We start from the raw sequence: 25864 nt of genomic DNA on the forward strand, positions 1-25864 counted from the left end.
TGAACACTGCTTCCTCTGGAAAACCATGAGGAGGTTTGGATTCAGCGCTGGTTTTATTGCCAAGATCAAGGTGCTGTACAGTAACATTGAGAGTGTGCTGAAGGTTAATGGTAGATTGTGTGCTCCTTTTAGGGCGCATAGAGGGATCCGACAGGGCTGTGCTCTGTCGGGGATGCTCTATGTGCTCTCCCTGGAACCCCTCCTCCACAAAATAAGACAAAATGTTGAAGGTCTGCTTTTACCTGGTTTTAAAAAGAATTTGGTTTTATCTGCCTACTCGGATGATGTTGTCGTTCTTGTAAAAAATCAAAGAGTCATCAACACATTAGAGACCATAACACAAAAGTTCTCTGCAGTGTCAGCAGCGAGGGTGAACTGGGAAAAAAGTGAAGGCCTTGCAGTTGGAGAGTGGTGTGAGGGCCTCCCAGTTCTCCCTCAAAACCTAGTGTGGAAAAGAGACTGTCTCAAATATCTCGGCATTTATGTAGGCAATGAAAAACTAACCAAGAAAAACCGGGAAAATGTAATAGAAAAAGTTGACTCAAAATTGCTAAAATGGAAATGGCTTCATCCCCAGATGTCATATAGAGGGAGAGTCCTGATTTTAAACAACATTTTAGCTTCACTGCTGTGGCACCGACTGGCATGCCTGGATCCACCATCAGGCCTACTTGCCCAAATTCAAGCAAAGATGGTTAATTTCTTCTGGGATCAACTGCATTGGGTGCCACAGTCAGTGTTGTTTTTATCCAGAGAGGAGGGGGGCCAGGGCCTTGTCCACCTGGCCAGCAGAACAGCCACCTTCAGATTACGTTTTGTCCAGAGGTATTTAACAGGACCTCCTGATTTAGTGTGGAGGGACGTGGCCAGCTGTATTTTCAGACGTGTTAACAGCCTGGGACTAGATGCTGCTCTGTTTTTGACCGATTTTAGATTTTTAAAGTTAAATGAGTTACCAAAATTTTATCAGGGTGTTTTTAAATCCTGTTTGTTTTTTAATTGGGAAAGGACCCAAAAGTGTGACTCTCTGTACTGGCTTTTAAATGAACCTTTAATTAATGGAGCCAGACTGGATGTGTGTTGCAATACCATGCCTGGGCTGAGGGGGGCGCTGTGCCAACAAAACCTCATAACACTGAAACAGCTGATAGCTTCAGCAGGGCCAGCACTTGCAGATGCCCGAGCGGTGGCCTCATCATTGGGTGTACACTCCGTCCGGCTGGTCCAGAGGAGCCTGGACATGTGGATGAAAAAGCTCTCAGCCAAAGAGAAGAACCTCCTTCAACAGTACAGTGATGGCAGGGCTGAGCCAGACCCCAACGAGGATTTTCCAGAGATACACCTGACCCCTGACCTTGCCGGACTAAGTGGCCCCCTCCTGAAGGACTACACCAAGGAAAAGGTCAGCCTAAAAAATATTGACAAAAAGAAAATTTATATGCACTGTGTCAAAATCATCAGCAAATAAGGATCGTCCAACATCTTCCCGCACTTGAGAAAAGACATCATTAATCATAATGGAAAATAAAATAGGACTTATAACACTTCCCTGAGGAGTACCATTATCCACCATATATTTTCTTGATAAAATTGTTCCAGTCCTTACCTGTATAAATCTATCAAATAGAAAATCTTTTATCCAGTTATACATTCTTCCACCTATTCCCATCATATTTAATTTAATCATTAGTCCCTCTTTCCAAATCATATCATATGCCTTTTCTACGTCAAAGAAAACTGCCATCACAGATTCTTTATTAAGTTGAGCTTTCCTGACTTCTGTCTCCAGACACATGACTGGATCCATAGTCCCTCTCCCCTTCCTGAATCCGCTCTGGTGAGGTGAGAACATTCCTCTGCTTTCCATATAAAATGTCAACCTTTCTGTAATCATTCTTTCCATTATCTTACCTATATGTGAGGTTAACGCAATTGGTCTGTAATTCATTGGATTTGATGAATCCTTTCCTGGTTTCCTGATAGGAATTATCGCTGCCTCTTTCCACCCAACTGGAAGTTTCCCTGTTTCCCATACTTTATTATACAAACCTAGCAACTTCAAAGATGCTTCTACACCTAGGTGTTTTAACATGATATAACAAATTTCATCTTTTCCTGTAGATGTAATCCCTGATCTTACAATCGCTCTCCTCATTTCTTCTAGGGTAAATGGAGCATCCATTGTGCTAGTTATGTCCTCCCGTCTCTCAAGTACTCCTGGATGATTTGATCTGGTCTTTTCTCTTCCTCTCTTACCCTCTTCACTTAAATTATTGGAGCTGTGAATTTGAATAAACGCTTTTGCTAACATTTCAACCTTTTCTTCATCTGATACTGCAACTTCCTCCCCCATCTTCAATACTGGGTAATTCCACTCCCTTCTAATTCCTCTCATACTTTTAATCATATTCCATACCTCTCCCACATTTGTTGATCTACCTATTTTGTCACAATAAGTTTGCCAACGTTGCCTTTTTGCTTTTCGTATAACTTTCCTTACCTTTGCTTGTGCTTGCTTATACTTAATTAAATTCTGAAAATTATGAGTTCTCCTTAATACCCTCATAGCTTTGTTCCTCTCTTTTATCACTTCACCACATTCATCTGTCCACCACGGGACTGCTTTCCTCTTCATCTTCCCTTTACTCCTAGAAATTGTCTGCTTAGTAGCATTGAATAATATATCTTTAAATTTCCCCTCAAATTCCTCAATATCTCCATTAAGATCAATTTCTCTTATTTCTCTCTCACATATAAATTCAAACATATCCCACCGTGCTTTGTTAAAAACCCACTTCCCCAGTCCTTCTCTTTGAGGTCTATCTCTTTGCATTAATATTTTACACACTATTGGGAAATGATCGCTACCTATAAGGTATCTTCTAACACATCCCACTCACATATCCCAGCCAAATTACTAGACACTAGAGTTAAATCAAGTACTGAAGTGTTCCCTGTGTGTACATTTATTCTCGTCCCTCTGCCATCATTTAGACATACCATATTCCTTTCCTCCAATAGCTCCTCAACTACTTCTCCATTTGTATCTGTTCTTTTTCCTCCCCACAATGTACTATGAGCATTGAAATCTCCACACATCACCACCATGTTCTCATCAACTCCTTTAATTTGCTATAATTTTTCCAGGTCTAGTTTCCGGCATGGATTATAAAAATTTATAACCATTATTTCCCCTTCACTTGTCCATATCTTTACAGTTACATATTCCTGTTCTGTACCTACCATCACTTCCCTGTACGTAATATCTTCACTTACGCATTATTACACGAGAGGGTGTGCTTGAACGTTATTATTGTCACGACAGTGATGCGGCCAGGAACGAGGCGCTTGCGCATTATTACACCCTCGAGTGTAATAATGCGATTATACAACTATTACCAACAAAATAAAATGTATAATCAAAATGTATTCATACTGTGGGCATTTCGCTGCCAAAATGTAAAAGTTTTTTTTTTTTTGCTAGTAGGCCTATTCTCTCCGTTTCAGTGGAAATCTGAGAGATCTGACGTTAACTAGTCCCTGTCAGCCAGCCAACTTGGACTTACCATGTTTTCTAGACATCGTGATTTCCCAAAACTGAATAAATACCACAGATAGATAGCAAAAAAAACTGCTCTGATAGCTCAATCATGTTGTTACTAGAATATCCGCTGGGAAAAAATATTTTTTTCATGGACTGATAGTTATACTTCTGCCGACTTCTCAGTCATTTTTAATCTAACAGGTGCCGTGACAGCGACTCAGCAGCATAGCTGATCTTTAGTCTATCTACAACCATCTTATAAGAACAGTTAAGCTATATTTAAATATAGGCTACTGCTTTCCAGTGTCGGCACCACAACAAACAATCTTTTCATAAACTCACCGGCAGATGTTTTATTTCAGTTGTGGGTGTGTCACTCCAATTTAACGTCAGCTCCGATTAATGTGGCTAAGCAGCAAAAGTAACAGTAGGCCTAAGCAGTCACATTAAGGCTGAACAGAGTTATATAATTTCAACCCCACCTTTCAGGGGCTTTTGCTAATCACCTTTTCAGGCTGTTATCAATTTACCTCTGAAATAAAGACGACAGTTTTCACAGATGTGTTGCTTTATTAAATGTTCATTTCAATGTACAGATGCAAACAAATTGACAAATTAATTCAATCAATGGCCTAGGCAACTCATAAAGACTAAACAAATTAATAACGATTAATAGGCTAATTAATAACTGATAACATTAACACATTAATAACAAGAAAAAAGCTATAGCCGCACATCTCTGTGGAAAATCTTACAGGTACTGTCCGTGGTGCTGACTCCGCATTTCATTCTCTATTTTAGAAATTAAAGCTCCATAAAATTCACGGAGGATCTTGTTTAGCTCTTCTTTACTTGCAGCTGAGAAATCAGCTGTTTGTCCGGTGTTTTTCAGGTAGTCTTGTAGACATTTGACGGCCCAAGACGTTGACTGGGCCGTACCGGCTTCATTTCCTGACTCTCCAGCTGATCCAGCTCTTCAATCGTCACTCTCGCGTATCTCTCCTTTTTCTCTTCTGTCTCGTCTTCCCCGTTCAGCCGTTTATCCAAACTTAGGTCGCCAAATAAATCAAAATTGACAATAAAACGGTCCATTATGCAGACTAACAAAGTTGACCGCGGCTTTTGATGCGGGTTTTCAGTGAAACGTTTCTTGTTGCCATGGAAACCACACAGACTCGGGCAATAACATTGCCGGGCGGAGTAATATTTTCAGTGAAGAGGTTTTTTTCATTTGAGCACGGCTAGCCGTGCTCAATTGCTCATTTGAGCACGTTCTAAACATCTGATTGACCAATCAGATTGCTCGGTCGGATCTACGTGTTGTATAATTATAAATGTTGCACATGCTCCCCCTACTCCCCCCTCCCTATCACATCTAACAGAAACATATCCTGTCAATCTAAAATCTAACTGTGATTTCAGCCATGTCTCTTGTACACAAATAATATCTGGTTTGCTGGATAACTCACTTACATATTTTTTAAATTCCTGTCCATTAGCCATCAAACATCTAGCATTCCATTTTAGCAGGACAATCATTAACACTACTATCCAACCCATGACTGGTCTTGGCTTTCCTGTGTACTGAGGTCACTTCGCACCTCTTCCCAAGCTAACCCTGTAACATCAAGATGATGAGCTGCCGCTTTTACTATTATCTGGATTCTTTCAGTTTTTGACCTCACCTCCATTGTAGCATTCACCACACCTGCTATGAAAGTGACTAGTTTCTTCAAATCCACCATTACTTTTCCCTCAATTAGCTGATCTGCTTTCTCTGTAGGTTGCCTCCCTGTTCCACTTACCTCACCATATTCATTCCTCTGATTTACCACTTTCACAGCTTCTGCATATGTGATATTACTCTGGGCCCTCACCTTCTGTATTCCCCTCTCTCTCTTCATTGCTATACATCCCTCATAGGCCACACCTCTAGCACACCTCCTCCTGCCTTTGCACACTTTTGCTGTATAGCCAAATCTTTGGCAATTGTAGCATCTCATTGGCTTTGGCACGTATTCTCTAACATTATAGCTCAGGAACCCAAGTGCCACTTTCTTCGGAATCACTTCCTCTTCAAACTCAAGTACGAGACCCTCACTGTCTGTCCTCACTCCCTCTCAAGTTACCTGTAATCGGCGAACCCCAATCACCTTTCCTCCTTTTATGTTTGTTTTGATTTCCTCCATCGTGACACCAACTGGCACCCCCCATATCACTCCCTTACTCCACTTACTTCCTTTTTCAATGCGACTTACATTTACCACTTTAAACCGTCAAATTTCTTTAATCCTACCAGCTTGCATTCTCTGCTCTTCACTCCCGCAAATAATCAACAAATTTCCATCCACCAAAATCTTAGCCATGTGTATCTCTCCGACCTGATTTTTCAACACAGTTGTCAACTTCACCGGACTCATTGAAGAAATTCCCCTCTCTTCTCCAAATCTCAATATTATTTTGAACTCCTGTCCATCCTTTTCTTTTTCCCTCCCTCCTACACCGGCAGCTCCACTAAGTCTTGCCTTCTTTGGTCTGACCCCAACAAACCCATCTCCTCTTTTCTCCCTATTCCTCTCATCTTCCTGGCTCATCTCCATACTATCCTCGCTCTCTGCTAATTCTGAATCTCCCCACTCTGGTTCATTCACAGCACAGCTGTGCCTGCCTGCCGCAGTCACTGCTTTACAGAGATCATTGGGTTTCCCCATTTTTGCAATCTCCCGATGCGTCCGTCCACCAAGACATGACTTCTTCCCAGAATCATCAGTAAGAAATCTCTTATCTTGGTTTAAAGTTTTAACCATGGGTCACTATCACTAACAATCACTAACAATCCGTTCTCTTTCTCCGATACTCACGCCACCGATCCACCGCCCTCCGTCCAACAAACGCGGGTAAATCTTTTTTCAACCTCCTTTTTCTCCAACCTTACCACCGCCAGCTCCCGCCCCCACAGCCAATCACACAACAGAATGAACGACATGAACCACAAACATCCAACCACATTGAGAAAACAAAACAAGAGATTCTCACTACGTATCTGCCACCAATACATACTGAATAAAGATAATACAGTTTTGTTTTGTTTTTTCTTATGTTTAGCTTGCATTGGACATATTAACTTCAAACAAAAACATTCATTTTTAACAACACGTTTGTATTTTAAGCACTGTAGCCATCATATTAAAAGTAATAATTATTAAAGGCAAATTAAATTGCCTGGGGCTACATGTATCTGTATCTGTTTAACCATCTACATTATCCGTATCCATATCCGTACTTGGAGCGGGCGGGGCCGAAACCTGAAGTGGGCGGGGCTTAAGTCGGAAGTTGGTGGAGTTTGACCGGAAATGGGTGGGGCCGGTAATAACTAGTAGGTTATTTTAAGCCTGAAATTGATACGGGTTGATCAGAAGTTGCTATATTTATTGTTTATTGGAAAACTATTTACAGAACAGCCTCAGAAGCTTCAGATCAATGTTTTTGATCACAATAGTAAACAAACTATTTACAGAACAAGTTTTTTATAAACACAGAACATGAATATTCTTAAGTGCATCAATGAATACAACACATGCAGTAGGCAATTATGAAGTACTAGAGAGAGAGTGTATCTATATGTATATATAGATAAATAGATAGATATAGATATTAGGGATGAGCCGGATACTCGGCTGAAACGAGTATCCGGTACGGATATAGCACTTTTGCCGAGTACGAGTATGATCCGAGTAATATGAGTCAATATCCGTGCTCGTGATGAATGAAAATCTTCATTGGGTAGCTGACTGTGTCCATGTTATATAGCTTAATTTGTAATATTTATACTACTACTATATTTATTTTTTATGAACTACAGTGAGAAAGTGTCAGACTCTCAGGGCCCTATCTTGCGCCAGACTCCCTAAACCCGTTATTTGCGGATTTAGGGTTGCGCAAGAGGCGTTCCCCCGTAAAAGTTGCTATCTTGTGCACCTCCCGCTATCAGCAAAACACCTCCACTACCCGCTATATTATGCATAGGCGTGTTTTGGGCGTTACGCCAGTTAAACCAATCAGTGTGCCAGGTGCCATTGCCTTTAAGGGCAGGATGCGCTATCCTAAATCCTAAATCCTAAACCCGCGATGGAGAGAGGGAGGTAGATTTTCTCAGGGCTTCTACTGAGGCTAAAGCAAGTTGGCTTTATATACATATTATATATTATATTATAGGCGAGTTAATTCGGGAGGTGGAGCCACATGTGTCCAAGTGGACGTGTCACAAGGTTGTACTGATTGAGTAAAATCCCCGGGCCACACCACAGACACACAAGAGGCAGAGGTGGAACTATGTGTAAACTAATTTATTGACAAGGTAGATTGGGCAAATAAAATATTAAAAATAAAAATATAGCACAGCTGCGGGCTTATGATTAAACAATAAAACGAGCTGGCGTAAGTGTCCAATTAAAACAGTCTTTCCTCTAAACAGTCTATATGAGTAATATACTCAGTCCATTCCGGCGGCGTCCCGGTATCAGTCCGACCGTGTGCGTGGCGAGGCTCCGTCGGGGCGCGCATTGAAGCCGCCTGGGCGCACTCTCGTAACAGCCCAAACTTTAGGGAAAGCGGATAGCGGGTGGTCAGGACCACCTGCTTTCCGCTTTCCCTAAAGTGTGTGCGCAAGATAGCAACTTTAGGGATAGCGCATGAAACATGCCCACGGACACACCTCCAGGCGCAAATGACGGAGTCGGCATAAGGGATAGTGGGTAGCGTGGGGGCAAGATACCGTTTAGGGATAGCAGAAGTTCCTAAATCCGCAATTTGCGGGTAGCAGGTAGTGGCAGCGGGTAACGGGTGGCACAAGATAGGGCCCACAGACTCTAAAGGCAGACATTACCACTACATCCAGAACCCTGTTAATGTAACAGGTTTCAAAGGGAAATGCAGAAGAGAGGAGGTAATAATCTCAAGATTAAGATTAGGACACAGGATTGAAATCAACCCTCAAGTTAATGGGTAAATGTCAGACAGATTAATGTGATGTATGCAAGGTAAATGAAAGTGTTGAACATGTTATCATGAAATGTACTAAGTATGAAAGAAAGAGAAAGGAATTAAAAAAAACAAGTATATGAACTACAGCTCCAGCTGGAGCCTAAAAGGGATTTTAGGAAGAGGGGGGAAAATGAGAGAATGTTATAAGGCCCTTTTGAACTTCCTGAGAGTAACAGAACTAGAGGAAAGATTTTTTATTTATTTTTTTTTTAATATAAGTTAAGGCGTGTTCACACCGGACGCGATGAACGCAATTTAATTGCATGTAACGCGTCACGTGACCATGGAATAATTTACTTCCTCAATCGTGTCTATCGCGCGATGGATGCGAACTAGGGTGACCACCTGTCCCGCGTAGCGCGTGCACGTACAGCGTTTGAAGCCCATTTCACGAGTCCCGCAAATTGAGACCGTGTCCCGCATAATCAATGCTTGCTCTCAAAAAAAAAAAAAAAAAAAAAAAAAGCTGGTTCACCCGGGGGATAGGGCGATGCGCATTAGTTTTTCTCCTCCTGCCCTGCTGTGTGCTCAAGCCGGTGTGTGTGTGTGTGTGTGTGTGTGACTGAGAGGAGCACACACCCAAGTGTACCGCGGCGAGAACAAAGTTAAAACAGCAGCGCACTGACATAGATTGTGTAACCAAGCGAAGAGTTGCCACTCCTCTCTATTTCCACTGGCTAACAGCAGCACACTGGCTTAGCTTGTCTATTCAGAGAAGACGTATCACTTCGGCTTATTTTGCAATCTGTGCTATCACATGCATACTACTGCTCATTCATTGGTAGCTGAATTGTTAGGTCTGTTTGATAAGCAATTTACATTTTTAAAATAATAATAATAATTTAACATATTGTTAAATTAAAAAAAAGCCAACATGATGCAGGTCAAAAACTAAAAAAAGACTATTGACTAAAATTAGACTAAAATACTTTGTAATTTCACTGTCACTGTAGCCTACCTGCTGTGGAAGTCTGAAGTACGTCGGAAAGCTAAACGCCGTCATATCTGGGTATCTGGGCACCCTCCAGAGGCGGACACAGCTCGGTGAGTTTCACCACCTCCTCCAGGAACCCCGTCTGGATGACGGCCACTTCCAGCGCTACTTCAGGCTGACTGGAGCCCAGTTTGAGGAGCTGTTAGCTCGGGTCGGTGCCAGGATCTCCTGGCTGGGCACCAACTACAGGCGCTCCATCTCAGCTGCGGAGCGCCTGTCGATCTGTCTCCGATAAGTGCAGTTTATATTAGTGCATGACTGTCAAAATCAATAGCTAATTATTCACTGTATCTGATAAGTGAAACGCTGGATGATTAATCTGGTTTATTATGATGGAATGAACTCATAATTTGCTGTTACTTAATTGCAATAAACAGATTAAAGTGATAAAATAACGCCATAATTTCTTAATATGTCTTAAAATTGTAAATAATAAGCTTTAACTGCTTGCATACAAGAAACGCAGCTCAGCGTGTTGTACGACATTACATTAGAATGCTTCACATAAATAGCTATGAAAAAATAGTAAAAATGTTAAATGAAACGTCAGGGATTACATATATTTGATAACATAATGAAAAGGATATTCAAATAACTAGAATAGCATACATAATCATGACCAATTCAGTCGTAATTCATGTGACAGTAAATTTATGAGTAAATCACTGATCTTGACCTGTCATGCTTTTGAAAGAAAAATTAAGCTCTTCTTTAATCCACTGTATAAACATTCAGAGAACACTTTTACTTATGCAGCTCTATTAATAAATTAGCCTACTACAAGTAACAATATATTTGTATAAACAAAAAACACCTACATTATCACTACATGGATGGGACTATAAATTATAACTAACTGGATGTTTTCTATGCTGCAGATACCTAGCCACTGGTGACTCCTTTAGGACTGTAATAAATGTGGGTTCGTCCGAATGAGCAGGAAATTACTGCTGTGACAGAGACTTGAAATAATCAATTACAAGATGATGAGGTACACAATAATCTTTATTAAGTTACACTAGAGAAAGGCAAGCCACTCATAAAACAGGGCGAGGAGTTGGCAGGGCGGGCCACCAGTCACTGCAGGACAGGTAAGGTTCCAGTTGATTCACACCTGTACATAGACTATTAAGGCATGCTTCACGCACACTAGTTGAATATCCACCCCACACACGGCTACATGAGCTTCACGGCACCCCGGAACACGGCACGCTTCATTGAAGAACCACTACACACTGATTTACACCCTCCCAAGAGGCACTGCAGCACAAGAAAACTCCCCGGACCCCAAAACTGTCCCGCTCTAAGCCGTAACCCTCCCCAACATTCCCCACTATAAGAGCTAATATACAAGAAATAGGCCGACCTACACACAATATAAAAACATACAGCATACAAATAAATGTCTTTTAGGTTAAAAAAGGTGTACTTAACTCGCCCGCTTGGCGAGACCCTCCTCCGGGGTCTGAGCTTGTGTCGCCGTCCAACTCCCCGGGGAAACAGCTTTGTTGGACGGTAAGGAGATCCAGCCACAGCAGGTGAGGGCGACCGCGGACAGCACGGCGGCCCACAGGAGCGAGGCGACTTCAGCACTCTCCAATACCCGGCCCTACTTTCCTACAGGAGGTAGCAGACCTCCCCTCCTACCGCAGGAACAGCTCCCCTAGCTACCTGTCTTCGCCGCCGGCAGCTCTAAATTACTGCGAACGGCACCCTCCCACACCCTGCCAGAGTGCCGAGCCGCAGTCGTGTGCTCCAACACAAAATGCAGCCTCTGCTTGTCTTTTATTGTTTGTCCCCCCCCACGCTCAATCAGTCACACCTGAATCAACTCAATCATTAAAAGGAGTCCCCGGCTGATGACGTCACTAGACAGTGCGTCCCCAGCTCACTCTCACCACAGGACCATAGCCAACAGCTTCCATGTTGGGATCTCCACCGTCTCTACCATCATCCCTGACGTTGTTGCCGCTATTTGGGACTGCCTCATAGAGGAATTCATGGCTGTGCCCACCACAGAGGAGTGGCTGTCAATTTCAGGGAGGTTTGAGGAGAGGTGGAATTTTCCTCTCTGCTGTGGAGCGCTGGATGGGAAACATGTGGTCCCGAAAGCCCCAGCAAATTCAGGATCACAGTTCTACAACTACAAGGGAACTTTCTCCTTAGTTCTCTTGGCAGTTGTGGACGCCCAGTACTGCTTTCGGGTGATCGATGTCGGGGGCTACGGGAAAACAAGTGATGGAGGTATCCTGGCCAACTCTGCCTTTGGTCAAGCTCTCCGATCTGGCACCCTCCCACTACCTGCTGACCGGCCACTACCTGGAGCTGACCACAGAGGGCCCCAGCCACATGTTTTTGTGGCTGATGAGGCCTTTCCCCTCCGGAGAAACCTGATGCGGCCATTCCCTGGACGCATCCTCCCCAGAGAGCGTCGGGTTTTCAACTACGTCTGTTCCGGGCCAGGCTGGTGGTTGAAAATGCCTTCGGGATCCTTGCTTCTCAGTGGAGGATGTACCGGCGTGCCATCGAGGTCAGTCCAGTCCTGATGAAGGAGAGGGCCCTAATAGTCGGGGAGCCAAAGTCTCAAAAATGGGTTGAACCTGACATGGTCTGCCATACTTTTTATTTGTGTTTTTTCTGTTAACTTTGATCCTAAGAAACAATAATTGGAGGGTCTGCTCTGCTGGAAATATCGCGAAAAAAAATTGTGGCCATTTTAGTGTATGCACCCTGTATTTTTTATCAGAAAAATGTTAAAAACGATTTTTTCCCTCAAATCCTCAGTGGGTTGGGTAGGCTGTCAATCAATGCATTCCAGATACAGAGAACACATGTGCTTACAACATCCACTGAAAAAATAACTCTTAAAACACATTTCTTAATTATTTTGCATCAATTTAATGCAAACAAATTAGGCGTTTTCTCACTTTTTTCCAATATTTTCATCTTTACTTCATTGGCAATCAATTATTCCACCAAGTTATGACATCAGTCAATATGCCATTCTTTTCAACAAACTGTATACTCATTCCACAGAAAAAATGATAAAAATCCAACCAAAATCATTGGATCTGTGGTGATTTAACTACTAGTTGGCGATCAACAGGCACTGAACTTCAATGGAATTTTAGACAACTCAAAATTCTGAAAAACATGCTGGATATTAAGCATCATGGCACACTTTTTCCAATATTTTCATCTTTACTTCATTGGCAATCAATTATTCCACCAAGTTATGACATCAGTCAATATGCCATTCTTTTCAACAAACTGTTCCAACAAACACACACACACACACACACACACACACACACGGCCTACTTAAGTGTCCCTGTCTTCAAGCGCAAGTTCAATCCTTGAACATCTGTTTGGGTCCCCGGTGCAGAGACATGCAATGCCACACTTCACATTGGCTCTTGCACAGCAGCATCCTCGGGAACACATGCTTTTCTTGCAACGGCAGTATTTGCTGTGCTTGAGTTCTGAAGGTTTTGCCTCTTTCAGCATCATCGTTGCCACCAGTTTGCCATTGACAAGTTGTCTCCCAAAATCAGTTGCAGCTGGGTAGGTTGGCTTAACCAGGTGTGCCCGCTTACACACAGCCAACTGATGCAGGGCTCGGCGAAGGTGTAATAGGAAGGCATCTTCAGTTGGTGGAAGACAACGCATGTCTCCTTTGATGCTCACAAAGAGATGGGCTCGCAGTGCATCCAGAGTACCACCAAAGTCACTCCTGTCATAGAGTGACACCATGTATCGCCGTGCTGCTGTTATAACCTCTTCCTGAACATCCAGGCTTTCCTCAGGGTCACCATACCTGCACAACGGCAGAATGTCTGTCAGGTGTTTAATAGCAGTTGTGTAGGCCCGCCTTTTTCCTCTTCTGTACAGATAGCTCACCGTGTCACATCCGGTAAGTATGTAGGTGCTGAGGAAAAGGGATGTAAGATCTGAAGCTGCAACATCATACTTCTCCGCCAGAGCTTCTGTGATGGCATGAACAGGTAGGAAGATATCCATCGTCTTCACCCACAGCTCCTGCAGCTCAACCTGACAATCCGCTGACAAGAGGACAGTGCGATATGATGTCTCCCCTGCTGAGAGTCTGAAAGGTGAGGAACGAGAAAAGAGGATGAAGACCTGCCCCTGCAAAATGAAGGAGTACAAGCCACATGATTCTCTCCCTATACCTGAATGGAAAGGCTTCATTCACAATCCACTGAATAAAGCTAATCTGTTGAACTACATGGGGGAAGCATGGGCAGCTCAGAACAAGTCACTTCCTGCAGGATTCACACTTATTCTTGGTGGAATCTTTTGTGATCCTGGTCGCACTGTCCTCTTGTCAGCGGATTGTCAGGTTGAGCTTCCAGAACTTTCCTGTGAGAAACATGAGGAGGCAGATACTAGGATGTTTGCTCACATTGCATACTCAGTGCAAATTCTGCACCACAAACGGGCTGTAGTGGTTGCGACTGACACAGATGTGATTATCATGTGCATGTACTATATCACACACATGGATGGGCTGCAGGAGCTGTGGGTTAGGGTTAGAGTGCCATCACACAGACTGGGACAATCCTGCCATCTTCCCTGATGACGACAGTGGTCGGCTGCTCAGGGACCAATATGTGTTAAATTATTTCAGTTAACATGCATGCTCTAAACTTAAGTTAAATATGTCCTGCAGTGGCAGAGACGCCTGCTGTGAATTTCAGTTAAATATGGCCTGCATTGGCAGAGGATTTTTTTTTTCCTTTTTTAATTCAGTTTAAATTGATTTGGCCTCTTATGTTGTTTGTGCTGTATACTGTGTGCATACAAGCTTGCTGCTGCATCCATTCATGTTTTGTCCTGCATTTATTTGAATGTGCAGACATGCAGGGTGTATTACATACAGACCTTTGAATGTGTCTTTATTCTTGTGTTGTATAATATGCTTTGATTCCGTGCTGTCTATCTTGTAGAGTCACTGTGTGACTTCAGTTTTGAAAGGAGCTGATGGTTTACCTGCTTTGATTTATCCTTATTCAATAAAGGAACATCATGTTACTCTTTGATGTGTATTTATATTTATATGGGATGTGTATTTTATAGTCTATGGGAAACTGCAAATTATCTGATGATTGCAACATCATCTAAAATCGTCATTTATCTACAATGACTGAAATTAATGATCACAAATGTTTAAATAATGACACTATTTTCGACACCTTCCTAAAATAATCGCCTAAGTCATTTTTTGTCAAAACCATTTCTTGATGCTGGCCACCTCTGGAAGTATAACTGCCTAAATCAAGAGTGTGTCAAAACTGTGACTTAGGTAGTTTTATTTTGCGTAAGTCAAAAGAAAATGTGACTTAGGCAATTTTACATTATTAAGGCTATTTTAAGCTATTTTAAGAGTTTCAAGATGGCAGCAGTATCAAGAAGAAAGAAAATTTTCTCTGCCAATGAAGTTATTTCAGTGATCCAGGGCTCATCCTCAATTGGTAAGTGATGAGGTTTAGTATAACTTTGGCATATAACGTATTACAATTGCCTAAGTCAACAAAGGCATGTTCAGAAATTTGCCTAAGTCATTTATTTCTGTTAAGTTACATAATTGACTGACATTGTTGTTAGTATGTCAGTAGTTATCTTTTTTATAACCTTTTTGAGTGAAATTATCAATAAATATCATAATTAATTTTTGGTGATTTTTTTTTTTTTTTTTTTTTTTTTTTGTGTCTCCTGAAAAACCTGAAAAATTTAGGTGATTATTTTAGGAAGGTGTTGATGTGATAACAATGTGTAGTGGCCAGTGGAATAACTTTTAGTTTCCGTTTGTGGTGACTGCTGACTGAGATGAGGGATGAGATTAAATAGATCTTGGAACTTAGCCTGGTCTGGAGCAGGCTAGCTCCACAGAATAAATCTCCATGGTAACTAATGTCATAACATATCCCACTATCCACTAGGCTACCCCACTTTTATGCAACCGGATCACGGATAAATTAATCCAGGATAACCAAGATATCTCGGCTTAATGCCTTATCCTAGTTTTGTGCAACAGGCCCCAGGTCTGCCGGATCTGGTTAATTATTATTATCAGTTCATTATTGATTGTGCAATGCCGCGATTCGCAGTTAATCGCACTGCGCGCATTAAACAAGCAGTAGGACGGCATGATTTACATTGTATCCACGTTCGCGCGCTACGTGCGTGACCGTGCATGTGCTCGTGCATGAGCGCCTGTACCGTACTGGAGCACACCCCCTCCAACCGTGCCAGAGTAATTTTAAGTTGATTTAATTAAACAGTCAAACGTTACTTTTGTTGTCTGTGGATTAATTTTTATGATGTGGATTGAAGTTTGCGTAGCCCATATAAATGCTTGGGAAATCTGTTGTTCAAATGAAATTAACCTGATCCATCAGGGCGTTTTATGTAAATATCCTACATTAAGATATTAATGGTATCACCCGTGTGCAACGAATTTTCTCTTTATAATAATCCTATGCAGGGCCGCCGTATATGGGGGGAAAGTTAGGACAATTCCAAGGGCCCTTGCCTGACAGAGGCCCCAAAAATAGGTGAAAACTAATATAAAATGATTAAACCATCATCAAGTAAATATATACACTAGTATACTTTGCAGTACTTGACATATCATCTGCGGCCATATGGGTACAAATACAGATTGATGGCCATGGCCACACAGGGTAACACTGCCCCACCTTCACCACATTAGTTTCACTATAGTGTCATTATTTTATTACTTGCACAGGTTTATTTCATTTGCAGTCAACCACACCTCAACAATTAACCTCACACTGTTTGATTTAGAACCTGTTTATTTGTTTTAACTGTATATTGTTTTGCATGGAGTGCACACATTTTTACAGTGTAGGGTAATGAAAAGGAGTCATTTGTTATATTAATTATTATTATGCTTTGTATTTAGTTAAAGTTGATGTCAATTGTGTTCACCCCCTTGTCTGTTATTTGGTTTAGCCAAGCCACTATATACACTATATTACCAAAAGTATTCGCTCACCCATTCAAATGATCAGAATCAGGTGTCCTAATCACTTGGCCTGGCCACAGGTGTATAAAATCAAGCACTCAGGCATGCAGACTGTGAAACAAGACATTTGTGAAAGAATGGGCCGCTCTCAGGAGCTCAGTGAATTCCAGCGTGGAACTGTCATAGGATGCCACCTGTGCAACAAATCCAGTCGTGAAATTTCCTCGCTCCTAAATATTCCACAGTCAACTGTCAGCTCTATTATAACAAAATGGAAGCGTTTGGGAACAACAGCAACTCAGCCACGAAGTGGTAGGCCACGTAAAGTGACGGAGAGGGGTCAGCCGATGCTGAAGCGCATAGTGCAAAGAGGTCGCCGACTTTCTGCACAGTCAATTGCTACAGAGCTACAAACTTCATGTGACCTTCAGATTAGCCCAAGTACAGTACGCAGAGAGCTTCATGGAATGGGTTTCCATGGCCGAGCAGCTGCAGCCAAGCCACACATCACCAAGTGCAATGCAAAGCGTCGGATGCAATGGTGTAAAGCACGCCGCCAGTGGCCTCTAGAGCAGTGGAGACGCGTTCTCTGGAGTGATGAATCACGCTTTTCCATCTGGCAATCTGATGGACGAGTCTGGGTTTGGAGGTTGCCAGGAGAACGGTACATTTCAGACTGCATTGTGCCGACTGTGAAATTTGGTGGAGGAGGAATTATGGTGTGGGGTTGTTTTTCAGGAGCTGGGCTTGGCCCCTTAGTTCCAGTGAAAGGAACTTTGAATGCTTCAGGATACCAAAACATTTTGGACAATTCCATGCTCCCAACCTTGTGGGAACAGTTTGGAGCGGGCCCCTTCCTCTTCCAACATGACTGTGCACCAGTGCACAAAGCAAGGTCCATAAAGACATGGATGACAGAGTCTGGTGTGGATGAACTTGACTGGCCTGCACAGAGTCCTGACCTGAACCCGATAGAACACCTTTGGGATGAATTAGAGCGGAGACTGAGAGCCAGGCCTTCTCGACCAACATCAGTGTGTGACCTCACCAATGTGCTTTTGGAAGAATGGTCAAAAATTCCTATAAACACTCTCCTCAACCTTGTGGACAGTCTTCCCAGAAGAGTTGAAGCTGTAATAGCTGCAAAAGGTGGACCGACATCATATTGAACTCTATGGGTTAGGAATGGGATGGCACTTCAGTTCATAGTATGAGTAAAGGCAGGTGAGTGAATACTTTTGGTAATATAGTGTATGTTCCCTCATGTGTCATTATGTTAGGTCAATTTGTTCAGTTAACATCTGGTTTAGTTGCAGGTTTATTGAGTTTAGTTATTTTTTTGTTGACCTCTTTTATAGGTGTAGTATTTAAAATCTTTGGTTTGTAATAAGTTGCATTTTTGGGGGTAAATAAATCCCATCTTTTCATTTATATTACATTAAAATCAGCTAGGAGAGAGATTGTCTTCACACACATGCTGTATTGATCAGTTTAGTTAATGACCTCATTTACAAAGCTGTGAGACTAATGAGAGATCCAGTCTATGAATTATTCCAGTTTGAATAATGTGTTTTATTTGAAAATGTACATTGGTAATATAAAAGATGTCAACCCAAATGGCTTGATGTTGTCACTGAAGCATCATTTTCATAACTGATGAAATAATGTCTCTGAAACATGTGCTTCTCATACAGAATAAAAGAGTGAGGTCTGCACACTGTTCAGCTCCCAGTAAATAATTGTATTCTCCTTTTTAAGCCTCAAAAAAGAGCGAAAGAGAATTGTCTTGCACCTGAATGATTTGCTTGGTTGTGCACACACTTGGTCTCTTCTTCTTATAAAGAATATCATGATTTACACTAACGTTATATATAAATCCAGTTTGGTATGTGAAAATGACAGTTTGAGCAAAAAAACACAATAGAACAAAGCCCTCACGTAATATGCACCTATAAAAATATCTTGAAAATCACTTGAAAAAGACCATTTTTCTTATCATGGTTTATCAATTGTTAAAGAAAAACATGTAATCTAAAAGCCCATTCTGTAATACATAAAATAAATTGTACATACAGATGACATAATTGACAGTTCCTGTTTTTCAAAAAAATGTAATTCATTATAAAAACTATGCAATTTCAGCCTCACAAAAAATATAAACCACAGATGTATTTTGATTACATCATAATAATTTTGAAATTGAAGAAAAAAGTCAAATAAACCTTCAGAAAAAAATCAGATGATGGCTTGTATTCATCACTTCTCATAATAAATGTCTGCTGAACCTCACACAGAGCAACAGTATGAAAAACTAACTGATATAATATGCACGTATAAAAAATATTAAGATATGTAAGATAACAACAACAATACATAGTTCAATACAAAACTTAAAAATAGTGGAAACATACATGTCCATTCTTTAATTCCAGACACGCACAATGTTTTCTACGTATTAGGTAATACAGCTGCAATACGCACTGTAATGTAAGTCCCACTTAAAAAATGTAAAAACAAAGATGACAATACTTGTGTTACATGTCAGAAACACTATCAGACGCAATTTGTAGATAAGTGAAAAAGCTAAAGAAAAAAAATCCTTTTTTCAGCTGAGGGTATGTCAGTAAACTCTGACAGTGTATGCAGTTATGTTTCTTGGCAACAAAATGTCATACATCTCGTTTAAACAAACAAATTCCACTTCTTAATCAAATGAAAACATAACAAACAAAAAAAAAATCTCATCATTCATTTTACTGTGTGTAATACATTTAGTCTTCCTCCTTTTTTGGCAAACAAACAGCATAACTATATAATATTTTTTATTCTCCTTTGCTGTCATTTCCCTACTTCTTAATGTAAGTACTTAAAGAGTAAGACACTGATGAATTCATAAATATCTGACTGATTGATTTAGCATTTCAGCAACCCTGCCCAGTGCTACTGTTCTCTTCCCTCCCTTCACTGGATTTGCCCTTTTCAATTCAGAACTCAGATTTCTGCCCAACAGTGGAGGCACACGTGTGATATTTTGCTGTCTTTTCCCATTTGTCCTTCACAGACATGCCAGTCTCTCAGAGGTGAGGGCAAAATGAGGCTTTGTGAATCTCTTGCTGCTGGAAAACCCTTCAGTTTCAGTTAAAGAGGGAGGACAGACTTCACATGTTCTCCAAACTTTTGATAGCTTCTTCTTTGGTGTGAGACTTCCACTCGCTGGGAATTTCTCCTAAGCCCTGGAATTTCAATCCATAGTGTTCCTCTAGTTCCTTCTGAAATCGACATACAAACCACTTCCAATACATCAGCTTGGACTCATCAGGTGTAATTTTCCAGTTAGCATATTCAGGTCCTGCAGTTTGGTACAGTTTAAATGGAATGCTCTGTTCTGAATCATGATGAGGGTAAAAATGTCCATCACTTGCAACTGATGTTGTGCAGAAATTGACACTAAATTCCACTGTATCTCTATAGTGCCACCCACTGATTCCATAAGGGCGATGAAAAGGGACACAGTGGTCATCAGGGCTGTGATCCTCCAGAGTGTTGGTGCAAATGGCATTACAGAAAGGACACTGTGCCCAGCAGGAACTGCACAGTTGGACAATGAGAATTTCATCAGGCCTCACACTGAATTCCTCCATGCGGCGAACGGAGAGGCTTCCCATCTTCTCACTAACGGCTTCAAGGCCTTTGTCTAGCTCCTCCTTGAGAAAGTCAAACTTGTCTATATCACTGAAATTCTGCAAACAGTTAGTATTAAACTTGAGCTGATCTTTTAACAATCTGGAAAACTCCCCCAACCACATGTCAGTGTTTCCTCCTTGACTTTTAACTTTCTCTGTTGCACTGTGCACTGCTCGACTCAAAAGCTGCATTGTGCTGGTCACATTTTTCTTGAGTATACTATCTACTTTGCCCTGTTGGGTGAGGATGTATTTCTTTACAGCCTTTTTTATGAAATCCTCCACTAGTTTCCTTGGGCGCTTAATGTACTTCACGTATTTGTCAAAGACCTCTTCTTCTGCTAGTGATTGCAAAATGTGTTTCTCTAAGTTCACCTTGTTTCCACTGAAAGGTGGGAAACAAGACTTCATCTCTCCGGCCAGGTCAATGGCAGTCTTGTTGTACACAGCCTGAATGATGGAAGTCTCCAGTTGGCCACAGATCAACTCAGCAAGCACTGCAGCAGAGGAGTGATTTTTACAATAGCTCACAAATATGCTATAATATTGGTTTTTCTTGCTTTCCAAATAAATGAGTGCATCATTGTTATTCCTGAAATTGTGGTGAGACTTTGAAAGCTGTTTCCCTGCAATGTCACAAACATACAGTAAGAGATCCACTTCAAACTCTTTCTTAAAGGCAAAAGTCTTCGTCCTTGATTCAGAGTCTTTAAGATTTTCTTTCACTGTTTTGACTACTTCATGCAAGTAAGTCCTGTTGTAGCCTCTTGTAGCCACAGATTTGCTTTTAATTATGTCCATGGTCACATTTTCAACATCACTGATGAGATCTTGGATCGCTCGTTGTTCTTCATAAGGCAAAGCACTGCTTGAGTCTAGTTGTGCTTTTGGTCCATATTTTTTGATACCTGCCCAAAATTTGGGTACAATATTTTTTCTTTGTCTTTTTGTCTCATTGGTCTCCCTCTCACTGTCTTCAGATTGTTCACTTTTGTCTCTAAGATGTTGGTGCTTGGTAAGGGTCACATAATCAATATAATTCCCAATTGTTGATATCTTTTTGTATTTACCAGAGTCTTTGCATTCCTGCATGAGAGACGAGTCAATACCAAGCTCTGTAAGAACACAATACTCTTCTTCTTCTATGTCAATATCCTTTATCTGTTTGGTACCTTTAGTTAATTCATTGACCCACACATCCCAGACACTGTTGAACTGACGTTCTACAACGAGATCAAGTTCAAGTCCCTCATTTTTGGCCTTGTCTCTCAACTCACAAGCCAACTCTTTGCTCTTTTGGAGCAGTTTGTTCTCAAAGTCTGTCTTCTTATCATCTAGCTTTTTGCGAGCTTTCTTCTGCCGGATGACCTCCTCCAGTTTTCTTTTAACTCCCTTCATTTTTTCATCATGAAACTCCTTTATTTTTCTTTCAAATCTGCCTCGCCATTGAGCCAACATTTCTTTGTCTTCATTTTCATCAAAGTATGTCTTCATAGCTGTTTTGACTTCTTCATGAGAAGTGGTCATCTCCTTTATGAGATAACTGTGATCAACCTTGTCAAGTCTTTCATTTTCAATTCTGTTATGAAGTTGGTTTTCAATGTTCAACAGGGCTTCCCTCAACATCCAAGTCCAGTTCCCATACTGAACCTCAAGTTTTCTGTACACTGCAATTTCAAGTGTGTTTTTGAAACTGAAAACAAAGTGTTCATTCTGCAAGGCGTTCCAGAGGTCCAAAATGCGATTTTTGAATTGTGAAAGAGTCATCCCATTAGACTTTGATGCTTTTGAAAGAATGGTGTTCTTCAGCTCTTGGATGCTCTCGCTGTAATCTGGGTTTGGAGGGGCCATAGGTGGACTTCCCTCCCACAGCTGGGCGAAGTATGTAACATCTTTTTGTACATCAAATGCAATGACATCACTGAAGCACTCAGTGTCACAAACCTCCTCTTTGGCAGCTAGTTGGGCCATCTTATCCAGTTTTTCTTGTAAGCGCCTCCTTCCTTCCATGTTTTTCTCTCCAGCTGCAATTTCAGTAACATTCTGGTGTACAAACACACAGCTTGGTGACAGTTTGACCTTCTTCATCCTCATGAATGCCTGTACAGCAATCTGAAGGATATCTTGCATCTCAGCTGCATTTTCTCCAAAAATGTTGACCAAAGTCAAATTTCCTAGACCAATGACAAATGTTGCCAGTTCATTGTCATGGTGAAGATTGGTGCTCCCTTCCAACTCCAGAGCACGCAGTCCTTCAGTGTCCACAACTAGAACATAGTCAAACTTAAAGTCTTTCTGAATCTCTGCTGAAACTTTCACAAGCTGCATGAAGGCACCCCTTGTGCACCTGCCAGCACTTACAGCAAACTGCAACCCAAACATGGCATTCAGCATTGTTGATTTTCCGCTGCTTTGGAGGCCTAGAACTGACAAAACAAAAACTCGCTTGTCTCCCAATTTCTTGATGACCACATCAAAAACACTACTGATCCAAGTCAGTGGCACGTGACCAGCATCACCATCCAGCAGCTCCATTGGGTGTCCTGATATCATCAGCTCTGCAGCCAGTTCAGGGTAGATGGACCAATTAATCTGTCCTCTCTTTATTTTATTCGTCAGAGATGCACCAGCTTCATAGAGCTGTCCCATTTCTCTTAAGATGTGCTCTAATCCAAATGTTGCTGACTGGAGTTTTGCTGATATTTCTTCAAGCTCAATTTGCTGATTTTTTAACTGATCTGATTTCTCATGTTTCTTCTTCAAAGCCAAGACCTCACACCACTTGCTATCATATTGTTGGAGAATTGCAGAGAGGTCGTCTGTGGATAGGTCATCCAGTAAGATTCCAGTCCACTTCAGGAAATACATTTTCTCATTTGATGACAGGTTCTGGAGATTTTCAGTAAATAATTGCATGAGGGGACTGGAAGGAATCTGATGTTGTTTTTGTCGTATTTGCTTCAGTTCTTGCTGTTTCTGACATTTTTGCTCTTCAATTTGTCCTCTGAGGTGGTATAGTTCTTTGTTTTTTTTGCACCACTCATGCCATAATTGACCTTGACATTGGAGAAATGTCTCTTTGATCTTTGAAACATCCATCTTGTGAAGCAATTTGAGTATCTGTAAAGCAGCAGATTTCCCTCTTAAGCAGACCCCATCATTTTCATCCACTCTGACCCCAGGGACATCGGCCATAGTTTCAAGCTTGAAGGTCACATCTTGCGCAGACAACATTTTTCTGATGATTTTTTTAAGTTCTTCAGGTACATCTGACTGACTTTTGTCTTTCAGACCCATCATGTATTTTCCAGGCTTCTTCTGAATTGCAGCACTGTCATTATCAGCAATGAGACAGATGAGAGGCTTTGGAGACTTGAGAAGAGCTGAAATAATTGTTGAACTTTTGCCACCTTTTTCCACAGTTGGTAGTAGAACAACATTGACTGAAGCTTTTTCAATCAGTATGTCACGCTGTTTTTCATGTGTTAGAGCATCACCATGAAGATTGCAGAAGGCAATACAGTCACTGAAAGCATCATTAGGTTTTCCAGCAGGGCAGTACCAGGCAATCTCTGCCACACCATCCATCAAGTAGCGAGACTTGCTGTTGCCTGGGCAGTTCCTATGAAAGAATGTGTTGTGACGGTTATTGATTAAGGCGTTCATAAGCTGAGATTTAGATGATGAGTTAGAACCAAGACGGAAACATGACACCATGGGTGTTTCAGCTTTATAGATAGGAATATTGGTCATTGTGACAATGTTTGAGTTATCTGTTCTCTTCCAGCTTTTTCTTATTTGTCTCAGTGTCCACAGAGGACACTCAATATCCATTTTGAATGGATCAGGCACAAGCAGAGGTAAGGCGTACTGACACTGTGATAACTTGGTAACCATGTTCTGCCTGAGAAAATTATCTGAGCTGTGAAATACTGCCATCTGAACATCCATTGGATGAATGTCATGTCTTTGTTTACTTTGATCAGTGTTTGGAACAGTGCTGAAAAAATCATCAAAATCATTTTCATCTGCATCTGTACTGCTGGCGGTTTGCACTTTGTTTGGATGACTCTCCTCAGCACTGTTCTGTTCTACAGGGATGTATCTGGCTCTGTGGTCTAGCATCATCAACCTCTGAAGGAAGGTTTGAGCTACGTCCTGCTCAGATGTCTCTTGGTACTGTTTTACAGGTGGGCCTAGGCTAAGAAAATGTTCTAGTGTCAACTTCTGTTGATTTTTGTAATTGTCAAGGTGAAGTCTCCTAAGGAATGTGTCAATGTCTCTTTGACTTTGCTCTGTTGAGGTGATCTCTTCTGAATTCGTCATAGAGTTTTGTGTCTCTCCATCCTGTAAATAAAATGATTAAATATGTAAAAACAAACAAAAAACCTCACGTGGAGTAATTGTTCCTACATGTCTAGTGAATTTCAGTTCTACTTTCTTACCTGATCTTTGTCTTCATCTGTATGTTCATTTATGCAACCTATTGAAATATATCATTAGAGGGATGAAACAAAGTGCTTGTAGATATGACAAATTGATTTGTCTCTGTTTTTCTTTTAGTTGTTTAGTCAGACCCTCCAGAAAAACGCAGCCAAAAATCCTTGATTATGCGGACTAAAATCATTGACTCCGTGGGCTAAAATCCTTGATTATGCGATTAAATATGCGGGGTTTTTCTGTCATTTTATGCGGTGAAATTGCGGGAAGTTGCGAAGTATGCGAATAGTTGTGAAATATGCGAAAAGATGCGAAATATGCAGGAACTGGGAAAAAAAGCTGATTCTTCTCCCACACCCTCTTACTAGGCTACTACTGAATGAAAAAGACCAATTTTAAAGTTATCCTATGATAAACAGGCATACTAGAAGCAAGCTACATCACAGAAAGTGCTGATAATGTTTAATTTATTTTATTTTATCAACTTAAGCATGGCTTAAACATTCCTCAATCACAAATTTGTCAAAAAATAAAACATGCTTCCTGGGGTCCGTTTCACGAAGCAGGGTCAACAAACTCCGAGTCTTACCCCGAACTCTGATTTGATCTACTCTGAGATAGGAAACTCTGAGTTTGCGGTTCCAGAACAGCTGATTTGAGTTAGTTTGATCAACTCAGAGTAGTTTCACCTGGAGTTTAGCATGCACCACAGATATAAAAAGACAGCGTCAATGGAACCCCGATTTGACGAGTCACCATGGCAACGGGGAAGCGTCGGGCTGCATTTTTCAACAACACCGCTGCAGCGGCAAAGGGGAGGGAGACGGCGTGGGAGAACATTGCTGCTCGGGTCAGTGCGTAAGTTTAAATGTAGTCTGTTGCAATCACAATAATATTACAGGAGAAAACTGCTTGAATATTAGCCTATTAATTTATTTCATTTAGGTGCAATCCCACGGGGGAGAAACGGTAACGCTCAAAAAGATAATGGTCTGGAAATGCTAAAACATCTATGTGTGGTCTTATAATAATCTCCCGACGAATAATTAATTCTCTGCGCAGTAACACTGCACCTTCATCCACGGGATTGTTGTCGAAAGGACATACCATGTTCCTGAAAAAAAGTCGCCACCTAATTACTAATGGACTTC

General features: G+C 41.3%; 3 protein-coding genes across 3 annotated transcripts in view; 2 read left to right on the forward strand and 1 right to left on the reverse strand.

Annotated features, from left to right (window-relative positions):
• The window catches only part of LOC115363064 (uncharacterized), a 164162-nt gene that overhangs the window by 36221 nt on the left and 102077 nt on the right, over window positions 1-25864 (forward strand). The gene's annotated exons all lie outside the window — the stretch shown is intronic.
• LOC115363054 (uncharacterized) lies at window positions 1091-12127 on the forward strand. Its single transcript, XM_030057129.1, has 4 exons — window positions 1091-1402; window positions 9541-9812; window positions 10460-10486; window positions 11485-12127. The coding sequence occupies exons 1-4, from the start codon at window positions 1091-1093 to the stop codon at window positions 12125-12127; spliced, it is 1254 nt and encodes a 417-aa protein (XP_029912989.1).
• Window positions 12903-24599, reverse strand: LOC115363055 (interferon-induced very large GTPase 1-like). Its single transcript, XM_030057130.1, has 5 exons — window positions 21201-24599; window positions 21081-21148; window positions 20502-21039; window positions 20217-20330; window positions 12903-13727 (listed from the first exon to the last, which is right to left on the reverse strand). The coding sequence occupies exons 1-5, from the start codon at window positions 24597-24599 to the stop codon at window positions 12903-12905; spliced, it is 4944 nt and encodes a 1647-aa protein (XP_029912990.1).

This window comes from Myripristis murdjan, chromosome 8 (genome assembly GCF_902150065.1).
Source record: "Myripristis murdjan chromosome 8, fMyrMur1.1, whole genome shotgun sequence".
Classification (NCBI taxonomy): Eukaryota; Metazoa; Chordata; class Actinopteri; order Holocentriformes; family Holocentridae; genus Myripristis; species Myripristis murdjan.